Below are 18,638 nucleotides of genomic sequence, written 5' to 3' on the forward strand. Positions count from 1 at the left end.
ACAAGTTAGTAGGTTCGTATTTATTGCAGGGAATATAAAAAGGTTCAAATAACTAGTATTTTGCAGCCTGAATTCTAATATTTCATTATCATATGCACATAATTTCCCAACTCAGGGCTGCAGCTTCAGTTCAGCTTCCTTTTTCTACAAGTAATTTGTACTAGTGTTGACGAATATCTTCAAAGTATAAATGACCACTGAGTGGGATATAAATACAAACACTGTTTCAGATCTCAGCTCTGCTCTCTGTCTTTTGTTGAACTTACGCCATTTTAAAATATTTGACTCTCACACTCGTCCTTCTGCTTTTTCCTGTACCATGAACAGATAAATAAAGGAAACAGGCTCATTATTACAGAAGGGAAACAAATTCATTGAAAAGCAATCCACAAAGTGAAGGGGGGCAAGGGGACACCAAAAAAAAAACCAATTAGTGCTATAGTAGATTTTCATCAGTATGATATACTTCCAAATTACGAAAATATGAAATTTGTCCTTCTTTTTGTACTGTATTGAAAATGTTTGCTTGTTCTTGCATCAATAATTAAACTGGCACAAGTATGCTAAGACACTTCAGACAAGTTTTGCTTTCTCTTGTATCTTAGCGACATGAAGTGAATCTGAAAGGTTAATAATTTTTATTTGTAGCATGCAACTACAAAATGAAATAAATTCAAATAAATTAAAAAAAATCATTTTTTAAGTGTCAATAAAAAGTCATGAACCATCAGTCTTAAGTCTCTATTATTAACCACAAGGCTCAATAAATATGAGCTTCCTCACTCCACTAGCATGTCTCTATTCCACATTCAAAAATTCATTTACATTACAAATATCCTCCTACATTTGGAGGATCCAATATTCTCATGCTGAAACTTCTGGTTGTGTCTGCCAACAGTTTTGTGGCACAGATTTTGATAGAAAGTCCGAACAAGTGTTATTACAAAGGTAAGGATAGCAGTAATCACCATCTTTGGCAACTCAAGGGCTCTCTTGAGTCTGACTTCAACTAGTCATCCATGTGTTATACTGTTCTTCTAGGAGCACTAAGATCTAGCAATGCCAAATTGGTTTACTGAACTTATTCCTGTACAGTAGCATATCTGCTGTATCTCATTTTCTGCATTTCACTCTAACAAATGGACTAAAATATAATGACTGAAAATTACTTTAAACGCACAACGTCTTGGATTGATAGCTCATTAGTGAAATATTTTAACCTTTTTCAGTTCACTTACAGTGACAGAGGGACATCAACTTCATAGGCAACCTCAGTATTAGGTTTAAAGACAATTTCAGATATGCTTACGTGGAAGTTCCATAAATTCCTCCCCTTCCCATTACTTTTTCCCTTCCTTCCCCCCCCCCCCCCCCAACTTCAACTTCATTGTTACTCCAGTTACATGAAAGCCTGGCAGCAATGATGACATCAGGAAAAAACAAATGTTAACCTCTCGGTACTAAAATCACAATTCTAAATGATAAAAACAGATGCAAACAACTACTCAATTCCTTTGATTGATGGCAATCCTTTAACTTAGGAGATCTCTGGAAGGAAGGAAATGGCAATCTGGAACACAGGTATCTTAGTCTGGTTTCTTTTCTAAGAAAAAGAATGAGTTTAGAAGAGGTAACATTACAACAGAGTTGCAAATTCCTTGAGAATACACTCATAAAATAAAACATTCTTAGCAAAAGTTTATGGCCAAACTCATTTCCAATGATCTATTTAAAAGACAAGATGACATGTATGAGTGCAAATAAAACCAATTCACAGCATAACACACCGGATTCCATTACAAGGCTTTTCCTTGTATGCTTGGGTACCAGCAGTAAGAAACATTTGGTAAGAGGGAAAAAAACAAAGTATCTTCTGAGACCAATAATAAAGAACTCTGCAGACACAAAGCCACACACACCTGTTGCCATGTGGCTTTTTGCAAAAGCCACACTGCTTGCTGGGCACCCAAACATGTTTACTTTCACTAGCAGAGGTATGTTCCAAGCCTTCCCGTTTAACAGTTGAAATGTTATCTGGAATAAACAGTGGAGGTTCATCAAGCGAAAGACTTTTGCTACTTCTTCTCTGGCGAGGTTGAAGATTTTTATCAATTCTTTTTGATTTTTTTTCTTTATCATCCTCCTTCAGATGTTCTACCATAGAGGCATCTTTTGCCTCTGACTCCTCCTTGGTGGAGCTATTTGTTTTTAGCACAGTTGTAAGCTGTTTCTGGGCTTGCTTCTGACCAAGATTTGAAATATGGCCTGACACTGTGTGCACAGAGTGGTGGGTATCTTTAGAACAGCTTTGTTGTGTAGGAGATTTGTCAATTGCTCTCTGAATTGATGACTTCTGTCCTTGCCCAGAAGCCTGGACTCGGGGTATTTTCTTCAGCATTGTATTGGTCTGCTTTTTTACTGTGGTCCCTGAAAGACAACTCTTTGTTTTCAAACCAAGATCAGATTGTTTCTTCCTAATTTTAACAGGGTTGTTCGGATGTTGATGACTGTCTTGCTCATCTGCATTCCGCTTCAGACCTGCTGGAGATGGACTGTGAAGACCTGAAACAGCAATACCAGCTCTTGTTCTTGAATTCCTTGTGTCTTGTTGCACTGTACCTGATTTCTGTCGAGTACCTGCAGTCAGATTTTGCTTATTCTGTACTGCAGATTTACTATGCCGAGGCCTAATATTCTTTTCACATTTTGAAGCAACACTAATTTGTTTATCATCATCCTGAACTTTTGAGGTCTCAGGGCCTTCTACTTCAGTACTGCTGATCTGCTGCTGTACATCTTGGCTTGCATGGTCAAGAACAGTGCTTTCTAAAATGCTATTTCCTGGGTGAACAGAAGTAAGCTCCTCACTTTTCAAGTCTTTATTATCAAACTCTGTACTGTCCAGTAGTTCCTCTGATGAACTTACAGTTTTCTCCACTCCTTTGCCATCATCTACAGGCTCTGTTACACTTTCTTTTACTGACAATGTATTTTCATCAGGAAATTCCACACTATGGGAACCTAATCTACATTCAACCCCCTCTTCTAAAGAGCCAGACAAATTTGAAAAGGTCTCATAAATTTCACTTGGATTCACACAAACGCTAGATGGATCATTAGTTTCTCCAGTTATCCCACTTTGATCATGTTCTTCTGTTATTTTCTCCAATTCCTCTGCTTTATTTTCAGTCTTTTCTTCCGCAGAAGTTTCAGAGCCCATTGAATTAATCACATCATTTCCTTCATTTTTAGCTGCAGTAATTTCAGTATCTGCAGATGCTGAACAAACTGAATCAACACTCCCAGACTCAGTTTTTGTTGCAATCTCTGTTATTTCCTTTGTTTCTCCAGGAGCAGTACAAGCTCCTGGTACCTCAGAACAACTTAACTCTTGGGATATTTCTTCAACCTTTGCCTGCTCAGGTGTTTCAGACTTCACTTCATTCACCTCTTCAGGACCAGGAAGAGGCTTTGTATTACTTGGGGAAGCAGTTACTGCTGCTGCTGCTCCTTCTGTCTGTGCTGATCGTCTTGTACTACGCCTAACTTCTTTAGGTTGTTCTGCTTTCACAGGTGTGGCAACATCTGCCTCTTTAGCTGGACTTTTCTCTTGTTGTTTCTGTCCTGTTTTGAGAGCAGATCCACTTTTTACAGATGATTTCTTGGTACTGACAGGAGGTGCAACATTTGAACGCTTGGCCAGTGTGCTCTGTCGCAAACTCCGTACTGGTTCTATAAAGGTAAAGAGAAAGTGTCTTAGCTATACCATGTACTCCTATATGCAAACACAAGACTAATCTAGAATAGAAGTGACTGAGCCTACCTTACCTTACTGGACACAAAAAGAATTTTGAAACTTAGTTGTTCATTGAACTTAGAGAAAATAAAAAAAACAGTTTGAATGGAAAAAAATCATTACTTTTATGGCTACTAAAGCTCTGAACAGTATATGAAAAAACAGAAGTAGCTCTCACAATAAAAAAGACAAAATCCACTCAACTTTTCTAGCACTCAACCTTTTCTACTCTTTCTACTTTAAGTAAAAATAGCATAAAGTTATATTGTGATAAGTATAAATGCAAATTTTACAAAGTTTTTAGAGAACACAGTATATGAATCTGAAATCCAGTCATGTTCTCACTTAATGACAGATTATTGATTATTGTAAAAGTAATAATCAAATTTAAGTGCCTTTTAAAAGTGTATTCACCAGCTTTGTAACATAGGCTCTTTCTTAAATTCTGATTTCCCTATTAATTTTATCTTAACTCGGCCTACTCTTTGGGGACAAAGTAGAGCTGTCAATAACTCCACCTGTTCAAGAAGTTTAAAAAAACCCTGATTATATACAATCAGCTATCACAATTTAAATATGTGAAATAACTATTAAGCATGTTGAGATATCTATATGAAAGACTTTACAAGTGCAATTACTGTAACTTTAAAACAAAAAGAACACACACAAATAAGAACAAACAGAATTAAAAATTTTAATTGGAAATAAAGAGCCATGCTAATCTAATTCTCCAATACTGTTTGAAAATACAGCAGGGCTGTGTTAAAGAACCACAGTGCAAATCTGATTTAGGTAAAAGGAACAAAGTTTCAAAAACATGTTTGAGAACCACAGGCCATAAGGAAGAGCATTTGTTATAGAGGAATTCAAACTGAATAGCACCCTACTGATGCCAATCTCTGGCTCTCATTTATTAAAAAAAAAAAAAAAAAAAAAAAAAAAAAAAAAAGGAAGCGCCTGTACTCCACACAACCAACTACTAACAAATACTTGGCATTTATGAATATTAGGAAGGGATTCTAAAAATTTAGTTGACCTTGAATGTGCAAAAACATACATCCCATATTGAGTAATCACCTTGTGCCATTAAACGTGGTGACTTTCTTGGTGACACGACTGACGTTTCTTCTGAACGACTCCTCAAATTCCTGTTCGGTAAAGTTAACTCATCTTCATCGATGGTGTCATTTCCACTCTCTTTAACTCCCTCTTCATCCATAATATCATCAAGACCGATAACTGGGAAAACAAACAAACAAGAAAGATCCTAAAACTTTAAAAGGAACAAAAAGTGTTGCAACTGTAAGGGTGAGTAAGGCGGGGGAAGAAACAGGGAAAAATAAATAAATTGGCCATCTAAAAACAAACAAAAAGGAAAAAAATGAAGAAAGGCAGGACAGAAAATTCCCACGTGAGGCAGTTTCAGTGTAGAAGAAGCTGTCACCCAAAGCTTAAAATTTCTGTAGATAGTCCTTACAGCTTTTTGGTGGACTCACATTTTTACTGGTTTTGTTTTTTGTTTTTTTTTTTTTTTTTTTTATTTTGGCACAAGAAGGTCCACAGTCTTAGAGGATCAGCTGTCCCTCACTGCCCCTTCCCACCTAAGAAAAAGTGAAGAAAGGTAAACAGTACAAAGAGCTGATCCAGAAGAGGAATGAGTATAAAAATCACGGTTTTCTCATAGGACACAATTTTAAAACTGAAAGTCCCACCCACCTCACGTATCTCCATCTGCAACCCAGTTTCGGAAGGGCATGGAGTGCAGCATGCACTAGTCTCCCAGCCAGAATCAGAGAACGTTGTCGAATTCCTATCCTCCACTAACCTGCGAAGGATCCCAGAGGTTGCTCCTGAAAATAGGTTTCCTAAGAGGCAGTCAGGCCACTGTACCAGCCATTCTCCTCACTTTCTCTAAGTTTGGTTCTGCAATGGTAGCCTCTCCTATCCCAAGATCCTATGTGTGATTAATGAATCCCGGTCCCTGTAGGATGCGAAATTTGTGAGATCAGGCCAAACACCCAAGTGATTTTATAAGACATGTAGAAGGGTCTGACAAATACAACACAGACTCCAAACAATCAAGTAAGCCTATTCTTCACTATCCCAGCACCAACTCCAGCATTTTTAAGGCAAACTAACTTACACAACAGAAATAAGATCTCTAAAAAATTCTAACAATTATTTTCTTAAAATTGCTTTAATATATTCATCTTAGAAACCAAAACAAGAAGATAATAAAAATTAAAAATTGTTAGAATCTTCAGCTTGCCTCTGAAAACCTGTCAATTTCTGCTTCAACTCAGATGTTTTCACAACTTAAATAGAAGTTCTCTTGTGAAACCACTGTAATAATGAGCATAGAGTAACGAAAAACAGGAGCTGTAAAACACTGCTAAAGCCAAGCAGTGATAAATAATCAAGTCTATCTAGACTGTCATTCAACCCACAGTCTCATGACACATTTAACAGATACACCTGTTAAAGATCAAATATGAGGCTGTTTAAAATCCTTCTAAAAGTAAGGCTGAGCTTGGCACCAGGTGAACTTCATTCTGGTCCTCTGTACTTAGACAGCTGTCAGGAGCTGAAAACTAGGAGTTTCTTTAGCTAACAACGTACTGTCACTCATTTTATTTTAACCATATTATTTAGTTACTGCATTGTATGCCCCAGTTAGAGGAAATGTGTATTTCTGGCAATTACTGGCAGCTTTCTCTTCCCAATCCACAGAGCTATCTTTATGGGTGTATTTGTATACAGATATCACACACCAGCTGCACAAGACTGATAAATCTAGCGTCAGTCCACTCATCCAAATGTTTCGTCACTTATTTGCTACAAGCTACATACTGGGGAAAATATGATACTAATTGCCCTGTCAGACTTTATTTTCCCCTAAATATGTAATGCTGGCCATTGTCCAACACAGGACACCAAACAAGATGGATCCTCATCCTAACTCAGGCCACCCTTCCTGTGTTCTGAAAGATTACGTGATTAGATCCTTCTGACAGCTCCGCACTTTGGTGTGAGCCATCTTATTACAACAGCATTCCTACAGAACGTGCAGCTGGTGTGAGGGAACAGCCTGTGACCCTTCTGACTCCTTGGTGTAGAACTACACTAACTACTGAAGATAACACGAAGAATCAAAACTACTCAGACAACTTCTGAAACAGTTCTGTAGCTGATCTCACAGCTCATTAAAGCCTCGTGTTTTACACGTCTTGCACAAGTTAATTCATTTACACACCCTTCATTAACACAAGGGACACATTCAGTCTACTATTGACAGACAGTTTGAAATATCAGAATTAAAGTATTTTCATACTTACAAGACTCTGTGCTGTAGCTTTAATTTTATGGATGAATTTGAAGCACAGAATCTTGTTTATTTCAAACGACCTGAGCTACAACTCGGCTATTACAGCCACATGAGGCGGGATGAGAAGTCAACACAGAACCCTGCTGGGAAAGGAAAAAGTGACAAGGAATAGTAATAGATACAGAGGAGGAGACTGGAACATTGAATTATGAAAGGAAATGGAGGTAGAGATAGGAATGTGGAAAGACAAAACCACCAAAAGCAGAAACAGACAGAAATAAAACAGAAAGAGATACTGATAATGAAAACAACAGAAAAGGATAGAGATGATGTTAGCAATAATTATCTATAGAAATTAAGACAGAGGTGTAAGTGATAAATAATCATACAGGAGGAAAGGAAAAAACATCAGAACTGCACACAACTGAAAAAGCTGCAAAGAAGGAAAATACATAGAGAGAGACTGTGACCTATATATTTATATGTATACAAATACACATGCTTGAAGAAGCACCACTGGCTGTCATCTTAATATATTGAGTCTGTTATCTGCAAAGTATTTAAATTTCCAGGCTACTGTCTCACTTTTCATACATGTCAAACAATAACAGAAGAACACATTAAAAATATTCGCACTTTTAAAGTAGAACTTTCCATGTGTTAAAACAAAACTGCGACAAATTTTTATTTCTTCATTGATACATAATTGAAGAAAACAAGCCTTACTTGATGGAGGAAGGGGAGGGAAGGAGAAGAAAACACCTAAAATATCATCAAAATCTTTTAAATATATAAATATTATTAACATATGTCTTCCCTTGATTATCTTTAGCCAAAATTATACAAAAATATTCAGATTTTTGACACACTGGTCAAGGTAAATTTCAAGTGTAGAACTAAAGTTCTCCTGTAGGTACCAGCTCTGGTTTTCTTTTGCTTAGCTAACCAGAAGGAATAACATTCCACTATTCCTGCTCTGCACTGTTGTAAATGCTAAAGACCCAACCTCCCTCCATGCACAGAACTGATCCAAAGAAATAACTACGTCTTCAGAAAAATGTACAGTGGGGAAAACTGGCAGTTTGTTACCTACAGACAAAAAGCATGCAAAATAAACATTTTCCATGTTCTCAGAATGACAGCAACATAACAAATTTAAATTTTATACAGAAAGGTTACTACCTTGGTCACAAGACACTGTGCAACTGTTCACAGGGACAGCTTGGAGGAAGGAAGGCAGAAAGAGGTAAGAATACTGAGAAACCATAAAGCATTTGGGGTTGCAATTGAGAAGTTATATTCAAAATCACTTCATAAGCAGGTGGAAAAAATAGATGTACATTTGATTTTAGCGAAACGAGCATAAAGTGCCTAAAACAGAAAACAGCTACAAGGAAAAAAAAAAAAAAAAGTATTTGTAGTCAGAAAAATCATTTTGGCTCCAAAGATTTAGTACATGATCACAGTTTTAGCAGAAGTAATGCTGCTTTGAACAGTACTCGTGAACACATAGGGTAAAACTGGAAAGAGCAGACTGCACTCAGGGGAAACCCTTTTCAAGAAGCAATCTAGAAGCACAGGAAACAAAAAATTGCAATTTAAAAGATATCCCCAACAGTCTTTTTACACTCTTATAGGGCCAATCCTCATCACTTATTAAAAAATATCTGACTTGATAAACATAAATTACACTGGTAAAATTTTAATTTTGCTATGAAATCCAGAAACATCTCTAGATGATATGCAATTCACATGCCATACCATCTACTACATGTATAATAAAATCACACTGCTCCAGTGAATAACAACCTGGAAAGCTACAGAATTTATGATAGCTGAGAAATGCCCAGTTAGTACAAATCCTGCTTACTTAGTTTGATTTTGGCATATATATGCATGTGTGCATATATACAGACACAGACACAAATATAATAAATAAAACAAGGGAAGAGGAAAATCCCAAATCTGGGGCTGTTGACCAGAAGTCAGACAAATCTTCACAGTTTGGTGGCAAATCACCACAGGATTTGTGGTGAAGGAAACCATACGATCTCAGCTATCAGGGGTTTTGGCCTGACCTGCCATGCTCATACTTATAAGACTAGTGTACAAATTTCCAGCTTGTCTTACAGCAAGAAACAACAGAATGAAACAGAACACCCCCCATCACTAAAGTACCAAGTCTGAATAAAGGTGTTGCTCTGAAGAGCTAAGTCATATTCTTAACTTTACATTTTCCATTTCTGATTAAAGAAAAAGGATCAGAAGGAAAAGACAAACAAACAAACAAAAAGCATGCATACGCACCATCCAAATATCAAAGACAGCCTGGAGCTATTCCACATAATCTACCTGTGTTGATCACACAGCTCTTTGGAGAACAAACACCTTACCGTCCTGATGAAGGGAAACAGAGACACCTCAAACATGATATGGGACACCTCTGAGTATTTCAAAAACTAGTGTTTCATTTAATTTTTGAAAACCTCGTTTTGTCAAATTCTGTCTTTTATCTGGCAAAGGCAGCAGTTGCACCAACTTCCACTAATGCCACTAGGTCTCACTGCCAATAGCTACTTCAGGACAGTAAACCGCTTCCATTACTGCTAAGCTCCTGAGATCTGCAAATAGGTTGTGCCTTGATTCATTGAAATAACAGAAAATTTCCCAGCTGCACTACATGAGCAGCAATCTGCACCATCTAATCCCACAAACCAGCAACCCAACCACATCTTCACAATTTAGCAGTCACTTCTCACAAACACATCCTAAAAGGATTTCAGCATAACAGCTGTTAATTTGACCCATACCCTCTCCAGCTTGGAAAAAATCATGAAAAGTTACTTCCATCTCTGCTCAAAGGCATTAACAGGTCTGGAAAGGATTTTGTCTTCTCCAAACATCCAACTCTTCAGTCAAAGCTGAACAAGACAATCCCATTCTATTTCTCGGTGGTAATTACAGAGCAAGCTCATAGAACAGACAAAGATCAATAATGTCATCTAACAAAAAAATTAGATCCAGCATAAAGCTGGATTCAGGCCAAGACACGAACATGAGACTGCTTTACTGGCACTGATACAGTTCCTCATATCAATACACAGGCAACAGACATCTATTTTCATGCTCCTCGCTATCTGTCATATACCGGTACCACGGACTATGATGCTACTATGCTTCCCGTGCCAATTACATGTAATCCAATTTACAAAGTAGTTTGTGCATTTTCTGTGGAAATGCCTCCAACCAACAGTGATGGAAATCAAACCTCAACTCACAGAAGTCTGTGCAGTTCTGTCATATAGATAAGTGCATAGGGATGTAAACCAATTGCTACCATGCATCACATCCAGTCAGATCACCACCTTTGAAAGAGCTCAGCAGTAACAAAAAGCTTAGTTTGTGGTGAATGGTGTGCAATATAAATCCTAATGCTGAGCAAGACAGATGCAATACTGATGAGTAATGACTTTGGGTTAGGCCTGTGAACAACGCTCATCAAGAACTTATGTCAACCCAACAGTAAGAGAAAGGGCAGAACACAGACCCACAAGTGAAAACAAGTTAAGAGCCAGAATAAAGAAGGGGTTCTTAAGACTGATGTAAATGAGAGCCAAAAAGCTCTAATCTCCAAAGTAAAGCAGAGAAAAGGCTGTTAGTTCTGAGAAACTTGATATACTGCTATGCAGGCCTTACACCACAAAAATGTACCATTTGCACATGAAAATCTCACGTTTAAACAAAATCATACAATCACCTAGACTGGAAATGCCTTCCAAGATCATGAAGTCCAACCATCAACCTGACCTACAAGGCCCGTCACTAAACCACATCCCTTAGTGTCATGTCCACAAGTCCCTTGAATACCTCCCAGGATAGGGACTCCACCACTTCCCTGGGCAGCCCGTTCCAATGCTTGGCCACCCTTTCCTCAAAGAAATTCTCTCTAATGTCCAATCCAAACCTCCCCTGGAACAACTTGAGACCATTTCCTCATGTTCAATATAAGCCCTAACACTTGCCACCTGAGAAAGAGAGACCAACACTGCAACCTCCTTTCAGGTAGTTGTGGAAAGCAATGAGGTCTCCCGAGCCTCCTCTTCTCCAGACTAAAGAACCCCAATTCGCTCAGCCGCTCCTCTCAACTCTTCTTTTCGAGCCCCTTCCCCAGCTTCGTTGCTTTTTCCACACACAATCAAGCAACTCAATATCCTCCTTATGGTGAAGTGGTGCAAGGTCTCCTGGTTGAAGTCAGCATCTTGCTTTGTGCACAGGTTTACAAATACTCTTGAACTCTTTGCTCAAAACAAGCTTCCACTTAAGTATCAGTGAGCCATGCACTCAGCTCCTTCGATTTACCTGTCAGACCTAATTCCACTTCAGCCAAATCACCTCAGCCCAACTATTTATACTTTTATCTCTTCAGCTTACCCACAGAAGAAGAAGATAGCATGAAATTTTCACAGCAAAAGAACACAAAGAAATTTTCACCACTTTAAAAACTGGACAAAACAGGACATTTCAGCTATTCATGGACCAGCAACCATGCTAAGCCTGTCCTTTTGAAAATCAGCTCAGAAGGCCAGCAAAGGATTTTGCTCCCATTCTTAAACTGTTCCATGGTCTTGATAAGTGTTTTGCAAGATACCGTTTGTAGGTCTAAAATAAATAACAATGAATACATAAATTTCTGCCTCTGCAGAAAAAATGGCTTATCTTCGGGAGCCCAAACAACTGCTGTCCCCTGCAGAGCTGACAGTGAGAATCACAGCCATCTAACATTTCAGCTTTAAGAATAAATAACGAAATTAAACAAACAAAATGAAAGAAAAAAGAAAACCAGAACACCACCACAGACTTCCTCCCCCACCCCCCGCTGCAAAAAACAGTATTTCCTAGGTTGTGCCCAGGTTAACATAACTTTTTCTTTTTGTAAGGTTTTACTATACATTTGTTTTTACCAATTTATCCTAAGGAAAGGATAAAAGGGCTAACAACCAACCGTTCTGTAACCATACTGCTTAATGCAACACAGATTAAATTTGTGATGATATCCTACACAAAAGAGGAAAAAAACACCAAAAAATGAATGAATAATAATACAGCAAGCTACACTGTATGAAACACCAAAGGTGTTACAGATCTAAGGATATTAGCAAGGCAAGTTTTGTGGGGAGAACTGTGGGGTTCTCTTCCCTTCTCTTCTCCAAACAAAATGATATTGGAGCAGAGAGGAGCTTTCATGCATACATTTTGGAAATATCAGCCTTTCCATCATCAGTTCTTACAAAGGGTATTACCATCTTCAGTCTGCTGGTAAGAATGTAGTGACAATCTGAGTTGCCTTAGATCACCAACTCTCACACAAATCAAATAAGTCATGAGGAATAAGGACAAACAAAGAAACACTGCTTCAAAATGATGGCTGTTATTCTCAATTTAAAAAAAAAAAAAAAAGAAAACACCACTGATAGAAAAATATTGGGGTCCTACCATCTCAGAATAAAGACAAGACCTTCTTAACAAGACCTATAAAGAACAACCAACAGCAAGAACATAGTGATCCTTTTGGATCACTATGACATTAATTGCAAATTGTATGTTTTTATTTACATACTGAAACACGGTTTTAGTCTTGCTTTTATATTTAAAATATAAATTAAATAATATATATTTTATAACTTAAAAGAAGTTATACCAGTTTTGATTCTCTGAGCCTGTATGCAGCCTGAAGTAATAGCCACAATTAATGAGCTTGCTCATTTATTTTAACAGACAGCAAGCTTAAAAAAATAACTTTAAGAAGTTGTGGTTATTTAAATATCAATACTGTTAATTACTCCACTTTTAAGAGAAATATCCAGCTAGTTTGCCAAAAAGCCCCCAAACATCTCCCTGTAACTTCTAAAATATCCAGCTGTACCCTATGAGTTAATTCAAAAATTTTAAATGCAGTATAGGTTTATAGAAGGATACACAGTTGTGGCTCTGTGAAACAAGAACTCACATCATTGTTTTACTGGATGGAAATAAACAGAGAGGAAGATTGGTTTAACTGTGTACACTGCAGTCTTATGCACATTACAACTGATATAATTTTGTTTGGTAGGTTAAAGACAAAGCGTAAGCACATGGACTATTACAAGAATAAACAAGAACATTAAAGATGGCCTCAAACCATATTGTATTAAAGCAGTAAAAAGATCAAATATCTTGGTTTCTGTAGCTCACTTTGTCATTGCCCTAATGAGTACCATCTTTAATTTACAGTTTTCCATGCCAAAATACCGCTTGATTTAACAAAGGTGAGAATTCAGTCTGTTAGTAGAAACAAAACATATTATACTACAAAATTGTCAAGATTTTCAGAAATAATTCATAAAAGCTACCAGAAGAAAATTAAATGCTGATATAAGTTATTTGCACTAATCTACAACACTTTTCAGTAATGAACCCAATTTAAAAACAAAGAAAAAGAAACCTTCCTGTCAAAAACAAACAAAAAAACCTATTAAGCAAAGAGTACCTTTTTACCCATTACAGTAAATTCAGAGTAATTATTCCAACTATTCAACCTATACATAACTTAGGAACTGGATTATAGTTTTGTTCCCCACCCACCTCCATCTTCCAAAACTGTTCCACAACTCCTTAACTGATTTTTACGTAAAAGCTGTGCTCTAAATCAGTTCCAACTCAGGTGTTTCCAAACCATAATAAAGAATTGTTTGAAGCCAAACAAAGCAAAACACCCAGTATCAACTCCATGCTACAACTCCTAGCACTAACAGAATAACCGTGAGGTCAGAGAAGTAACAGAAGCTGTATACCTCAAACACGCCTCTTGGCAATCCTGCACTATTAAATTTTTGAAGACAACTAACAATTTCACTAATAAGACACAGTTCTTATGCTAAAGAAATCAAATTCTAATTGGGAATAATTTACACATATTCAAGTCAAAGCCTAGATTAATTTTGACCCAGATTAGGAGCTTTCCCCTGTTGTTAAGTGACCAAGTTAAAAAACTGCATGTTTTACATGCCAAGCATGTAAGCAGCACAACCAAAGGGGCAGGAAAGAGACAGAAATCCCAAATTATTATTTCTACATTATGAAAAAGGGTTGGCACTACAGTATTAATGTATTTTAAATTGTAATCTTAAAAAATTATAAGATTTACCTGTTGAACAAGGCATCTGGAAATTGGGATCATTGCTATCCAAAACAGGCAAACAGAACTGGGCACTTGCAGATCCTAGCATAGGATCCTTATCGCTGAGCATGTTCTTCAGCGAATCCTCTAAGACATTTTGACTTGTACTAAAATCCTCACAGACTTCATTCTCCAGGTTGGATCCTAGAAATAGGGCATCATCTAAGTGTTCAGTAGGAATTAAATGGTTAAATGTATCAACTATATCCATGAAGTCTCCTGTGTGTCTTTCAGCCCTATAGAAAGACAAGAAAAATACCATAAGAAAATAAGCTACAAATAGCCAAAAAAAAAAAAAAAGAAAAAAAAAAAAAAGAAAAAGAAAAAAAAGGAAGAAGAAAAAAACACCTAAGAAACCAGCAAATTGTTTTGGTTGTTTTGTTTAATAAAGAATGCTTAAGGTATTTTAGACTTGTAAAAAAATAAAAAATAAATCTGCATATGGCTTAGCATAGCCCATTACATATCTAAAATCATTTCTCTTTTTAACTGACTGCCTTTACAAGAACTTGTATGCTAAGTTACTAACATAAGCTCCTCCATCAACATCAGTGTTGGCACTTCTGCAGAATACGTACAATAAGGTTTAAGTGAAACATTTCCTTTCTAAAATTTGAACCTTAACCAGCTCAGGTACAGGGGGTGGTACAGAAGTCAACAAGCATGGAGCAATGGCACTGCAAGGGCACATCTTTCTTCACCTTCACATACGAAACCGCGGTCAGCTTCCACTAACAGCAGAGCAGAGCTCAGGAGCCTGCATACTGGGCCCCAAACTGGGAAGGATTACATTTCTGCCCCTGCAATTCATGGCAAGTAACTATTTTTAAGTAGTAGAGTCTTATCCCTATTTTTCACCTATGATTATATCCAATAACATTATAAAGTTTTATGTGAAAGTTTGACCCCAATTGCATGTAAGAATTCTGTTAGACGGCTTCAAAAGAGCCAGAACCCTCTTGTAAGTTTCAGTTTTGAAGAAGCTTAAGACTTAAAGAACTGCAGTCAAAGACAGCACCTACATTTCCCTACATCACTTCATTGTGATGGAGCAGAAGGAACAACTGTTTCAGCAAAGATTTAACTGATAAGAAAGTACAACTACACAAGAGATGAAAAAAATCAACAAATTGCTTCTTCAGGGGTTTAGGACCATACACTTCAAGTGCAGAGAGATAATTATAATAAATATGGTAACTTTGGGGTGCAAGGAAAATGAAGCAGTGTCTGGCATTATCTAGAGAGCCTAGGAGACCAGTTTTGGCACATGCAAAGCTGTTCATGCTTCTGCAAGGACACGAATTCTCTCCAGCTCCTTCCTCTATCAGCCGCCTCCCACACACTAGACAGGATTTTATTTTTTGAATGAATGCACTAATTAAAGGAAAGGGAGAAAAGGGGGTTTTACAGCTTCCAGTGCTTGAATTAGCTTCTAGATTCCCATTCCAGCAACCTGCTGCTAAATGAGCCCAGGATCTACTTACGCTTAGTACAGCAGTAAGTATGCTTTCTTATACTTATTAACTGGATATTTCTGTTTTAATGACCAACAGGGAAAATCCAAGCCATACACATACTCAAGTGCTTTGTCCCAGTTTCAACCCTGTTCTTGTAATTTAGTTTTGCAACTTCACAAGTTTACATGAACTACACACGAGCATGAAATTATTATTTTTTTTTGTTAAAAACGTGACAGTCCTTATTCTCCCATCTGGCAGTCCAGAAGGAAACAGGGGTCAGGTATATCACTGCAGAGCATGGTGTCTTTACAATATCTACACACTAACCATGATGAAAATACTCTAGTGCATAACATCCTACTGACCGAACAGTCAGCAAGAAGAAAAAATGAGGCCAAATTAGGTGCCTTTACTTACAAAGGTAACAGCCTTACAGGAGGAAACGTGTTGTATTTGAAAACTCCCTACAAGAAAATAAAGACTTTTTTGTTATTAAGCAGTGCATCTATGTGTATGCCACGTCAACTAGCATGTATAGCAGCCCATATTCTTCTCCCAGTTCACAAATATCCAAATTTGGCAACAAACAAAGTACCAAACTGTAACTGAGGAAGCGCTGTGCCCTTTTAAATAGTCTCTTTTATTAACCTTAGGCAATGTAGTTACAACAATCTGATACTACACAGGATAAACTACAAGAGCTGGAGTAGCTCAGAGTAGGAAAATAATTGCAAATGCCACAACCCAGTACTTCAAAACAGCCTCCTGTAATGACCATGTTTTTCTCATATTAGCATCATGCAAGCATGTGAGTCACGCAAGCACGTGAGTAACAGGCACAGGACAAACTGATGGCAAACCTCACCAGGGACATCACAGATATAACACTCACAAATTACTGGAAGAACTTTTTTGTGCCCAACATTAAATATAATGGGGGGGGGGAGGGGGGGAAAGGGTAGGGAGCTTTAATATACCTAGAGTAATCTTTCTCAAGAGGGCTTTGTTTGTTTGTCTCCTGCATAGGAGGCGAACCTTTATGTAATGCCTGTTACCAAAGCAGCGGTATCCACTTCATGAAGAGCAGTTGCAAAGTAACAAAAGCTCTGGCAGAACTGCAGCTCTTCATACATAGCAAGGCTGTCAACAGAATTAACCTCTTCAACAATGTGACTTGGGGGGGGAGAGGGGGGAGAGAACACCTACAGTTTTGCTAGACCCATCACACAGCCATCCAGAACACCAAATGCATTCTTACAAAACTCAAAACAACTACACATTGAATGGCCTCAGCCATCTTCAATTAATCACAGAATCATAATGTTGGAAGAGAACTTCAAGATCATCTGGTCCAACTCCCCCTAGCAATACCACCCACTAAACCATGTCCCTAAGCACCACGTCCAACCTTTCCTTGAACATCCCCAGGGACGGTGACTCCACAACCTCCCTGGGCAACCCATTCCAATGCCTGACTGCTCTTTCTGAGAAGAAATGTCTCCTCTTTTCCAACCTGAACCTCCCCAACACAACTTGAGGCCATTCCCTCTAGACCTATCACTAGTTACCTGTGAGAAGAGGCTGACCCCCAGCTCCCCACATCTTCCTCTCAGGCAACTGTAGAGAGCAATGAGGTCTCCCCTGAGCTTCCTTTCCTCCAGGCTAAACAATCCCAGTTCCCTCAGCCACTCCACACAAGACTTGTGCTCCAGGCCCTTCACCAGCTTTGTAGCCCTTCTCTGGACATGCTCCAGGGCCTCGATGTCTTTCTGGTACTGAGGGGCCCAAAACTGAACACAGTACTCAAGGTGTGGCCTCAACATCTGTCTAGTTATCAGAGAGAACTCAGGAAAAAATTGTTGTAAAGTTTGTTTCTGGAGCATGATTCAAGTTCTATCCATATCTATCCAAAAGAATACAGTTCTATCCAAATTTTTTTATCAAAAGATCACTGTAAGGTTATAACCAATGCTGTTTCACAGAGAAATCCTGCCACCACAAAACCTAGTAAGTTAAAAAATTGATGTTCTACAATTGTTAAAAGCAAGAGGGGCATCAAGTAAAGTACTTGGGATGAAAATTTTGCTAAACTTGGTTCAAGAAACGGATGTTCAATTCCTTGTACCACACCAAGTTCACCTTGTACCATACCAAGTTTAGAAAAAGTACTTTAGCGTTACTAGATCAGCACAAGGCACAGAACCCACAGGGACTGACAATGAAAGGCAGACACACTTCTTGCTAGACCACAGATTTTTACAAAGCAATTGCTACCAAAAAAAAAAAATACTTTCCCTCTTCCTTCCTCTATGCAGGAGAGGACTTGTATAAGTTAGCTTATATTTTAAATTTAAGCATGTAAAATGGAAGTCCCTGTATTTCTAGTTAGTAATTTAAAAGAAGTCTGGTTTATGAAAGTCCTCAGAAGTTAGACTTCAAAAAAAACAAAACAAAAAAAAAAAAAAAAAAACAGTATTTCCACAGAAAGTTAACAGTTTTTTCATATTATATTTATTCCTTCAAGTAGTACTATTAAGAACATCGGTCAGAAAAGTATACAAAAGGAACAGAGCTGTTTGGGTAAATAGCTTCTTAGATATCAAAAACAAACGTGAAATGCTAGCACTGCACTGCCATGGAGAAACCCAACAGCACACACTGACAAAAACACAACTGCGTTTTAGTACAATAGTACAACTGACAAAAGCAGCTTTCCAGCAAAACAGAGGGAAATTGCACCTTAATTGACATGAAATTAGCTGACTACACATGCAATTAAAGGCATCCCTCTCCTGCGTGCTTTGGTAAATACTGTAACTAAAAGAGCACTCAGCGTACCAA

The 18,638-nt window shown here is 37.8% G+C and overlaps 1 protein-coding gene across 5 annotated transcripts in view; it reads right to left on the minus strand.

The window, feature by feature from the left end:
- PHF3 (PHD finger protein 3) overlaps positions 1–18,638 on the minus strand; it is a 49,273-nt gene that overhangs the window by 26,669 nt on the left and 3,966 nt on the right. The window contains exons 2-4 of one of the 5 annotated variants that reach the window (XM_084512620.1): positions 14,305–14,573; positions 4,874–5,035; positions 1,920–3,732 (exon numbers count right to left, since the gene is read on the minus strand). In XM_084512620.1, the coding sequence (XP_084368746.1) occupies positions 1,920–3,732; positions 4,874–5,035; positions 14,305–14,548 (2,219 nt within the window). In that variant the 5' untranslated portion in view covers positions 14,549–14,573. Of the gene's footprint in view, positions 1–1,919; positions 3,733–4,873; positions 5,036–5,512; positions 5,778–14,304; positions 14,574–18,638 lie in introns of those variants that run through there. The other 4 variants (XM_084512616.1, XM_084512618.1, XM_084512619.1 and 1 more) reach the window with 4 other exon arrangements.

The sequence above is a fragment of the Aythya ferina genome (genome assembly GCF_964211825.1).
Source record: "Aythya ferina genome assembly, chromosome: 3".
NCBI classification, from domain to species: domain Eukaryota; kingdom Metazoa; phylum Chordata; class Aves; order Anseriformes; family Anatidae; genus Aythya; species Aythya ferina.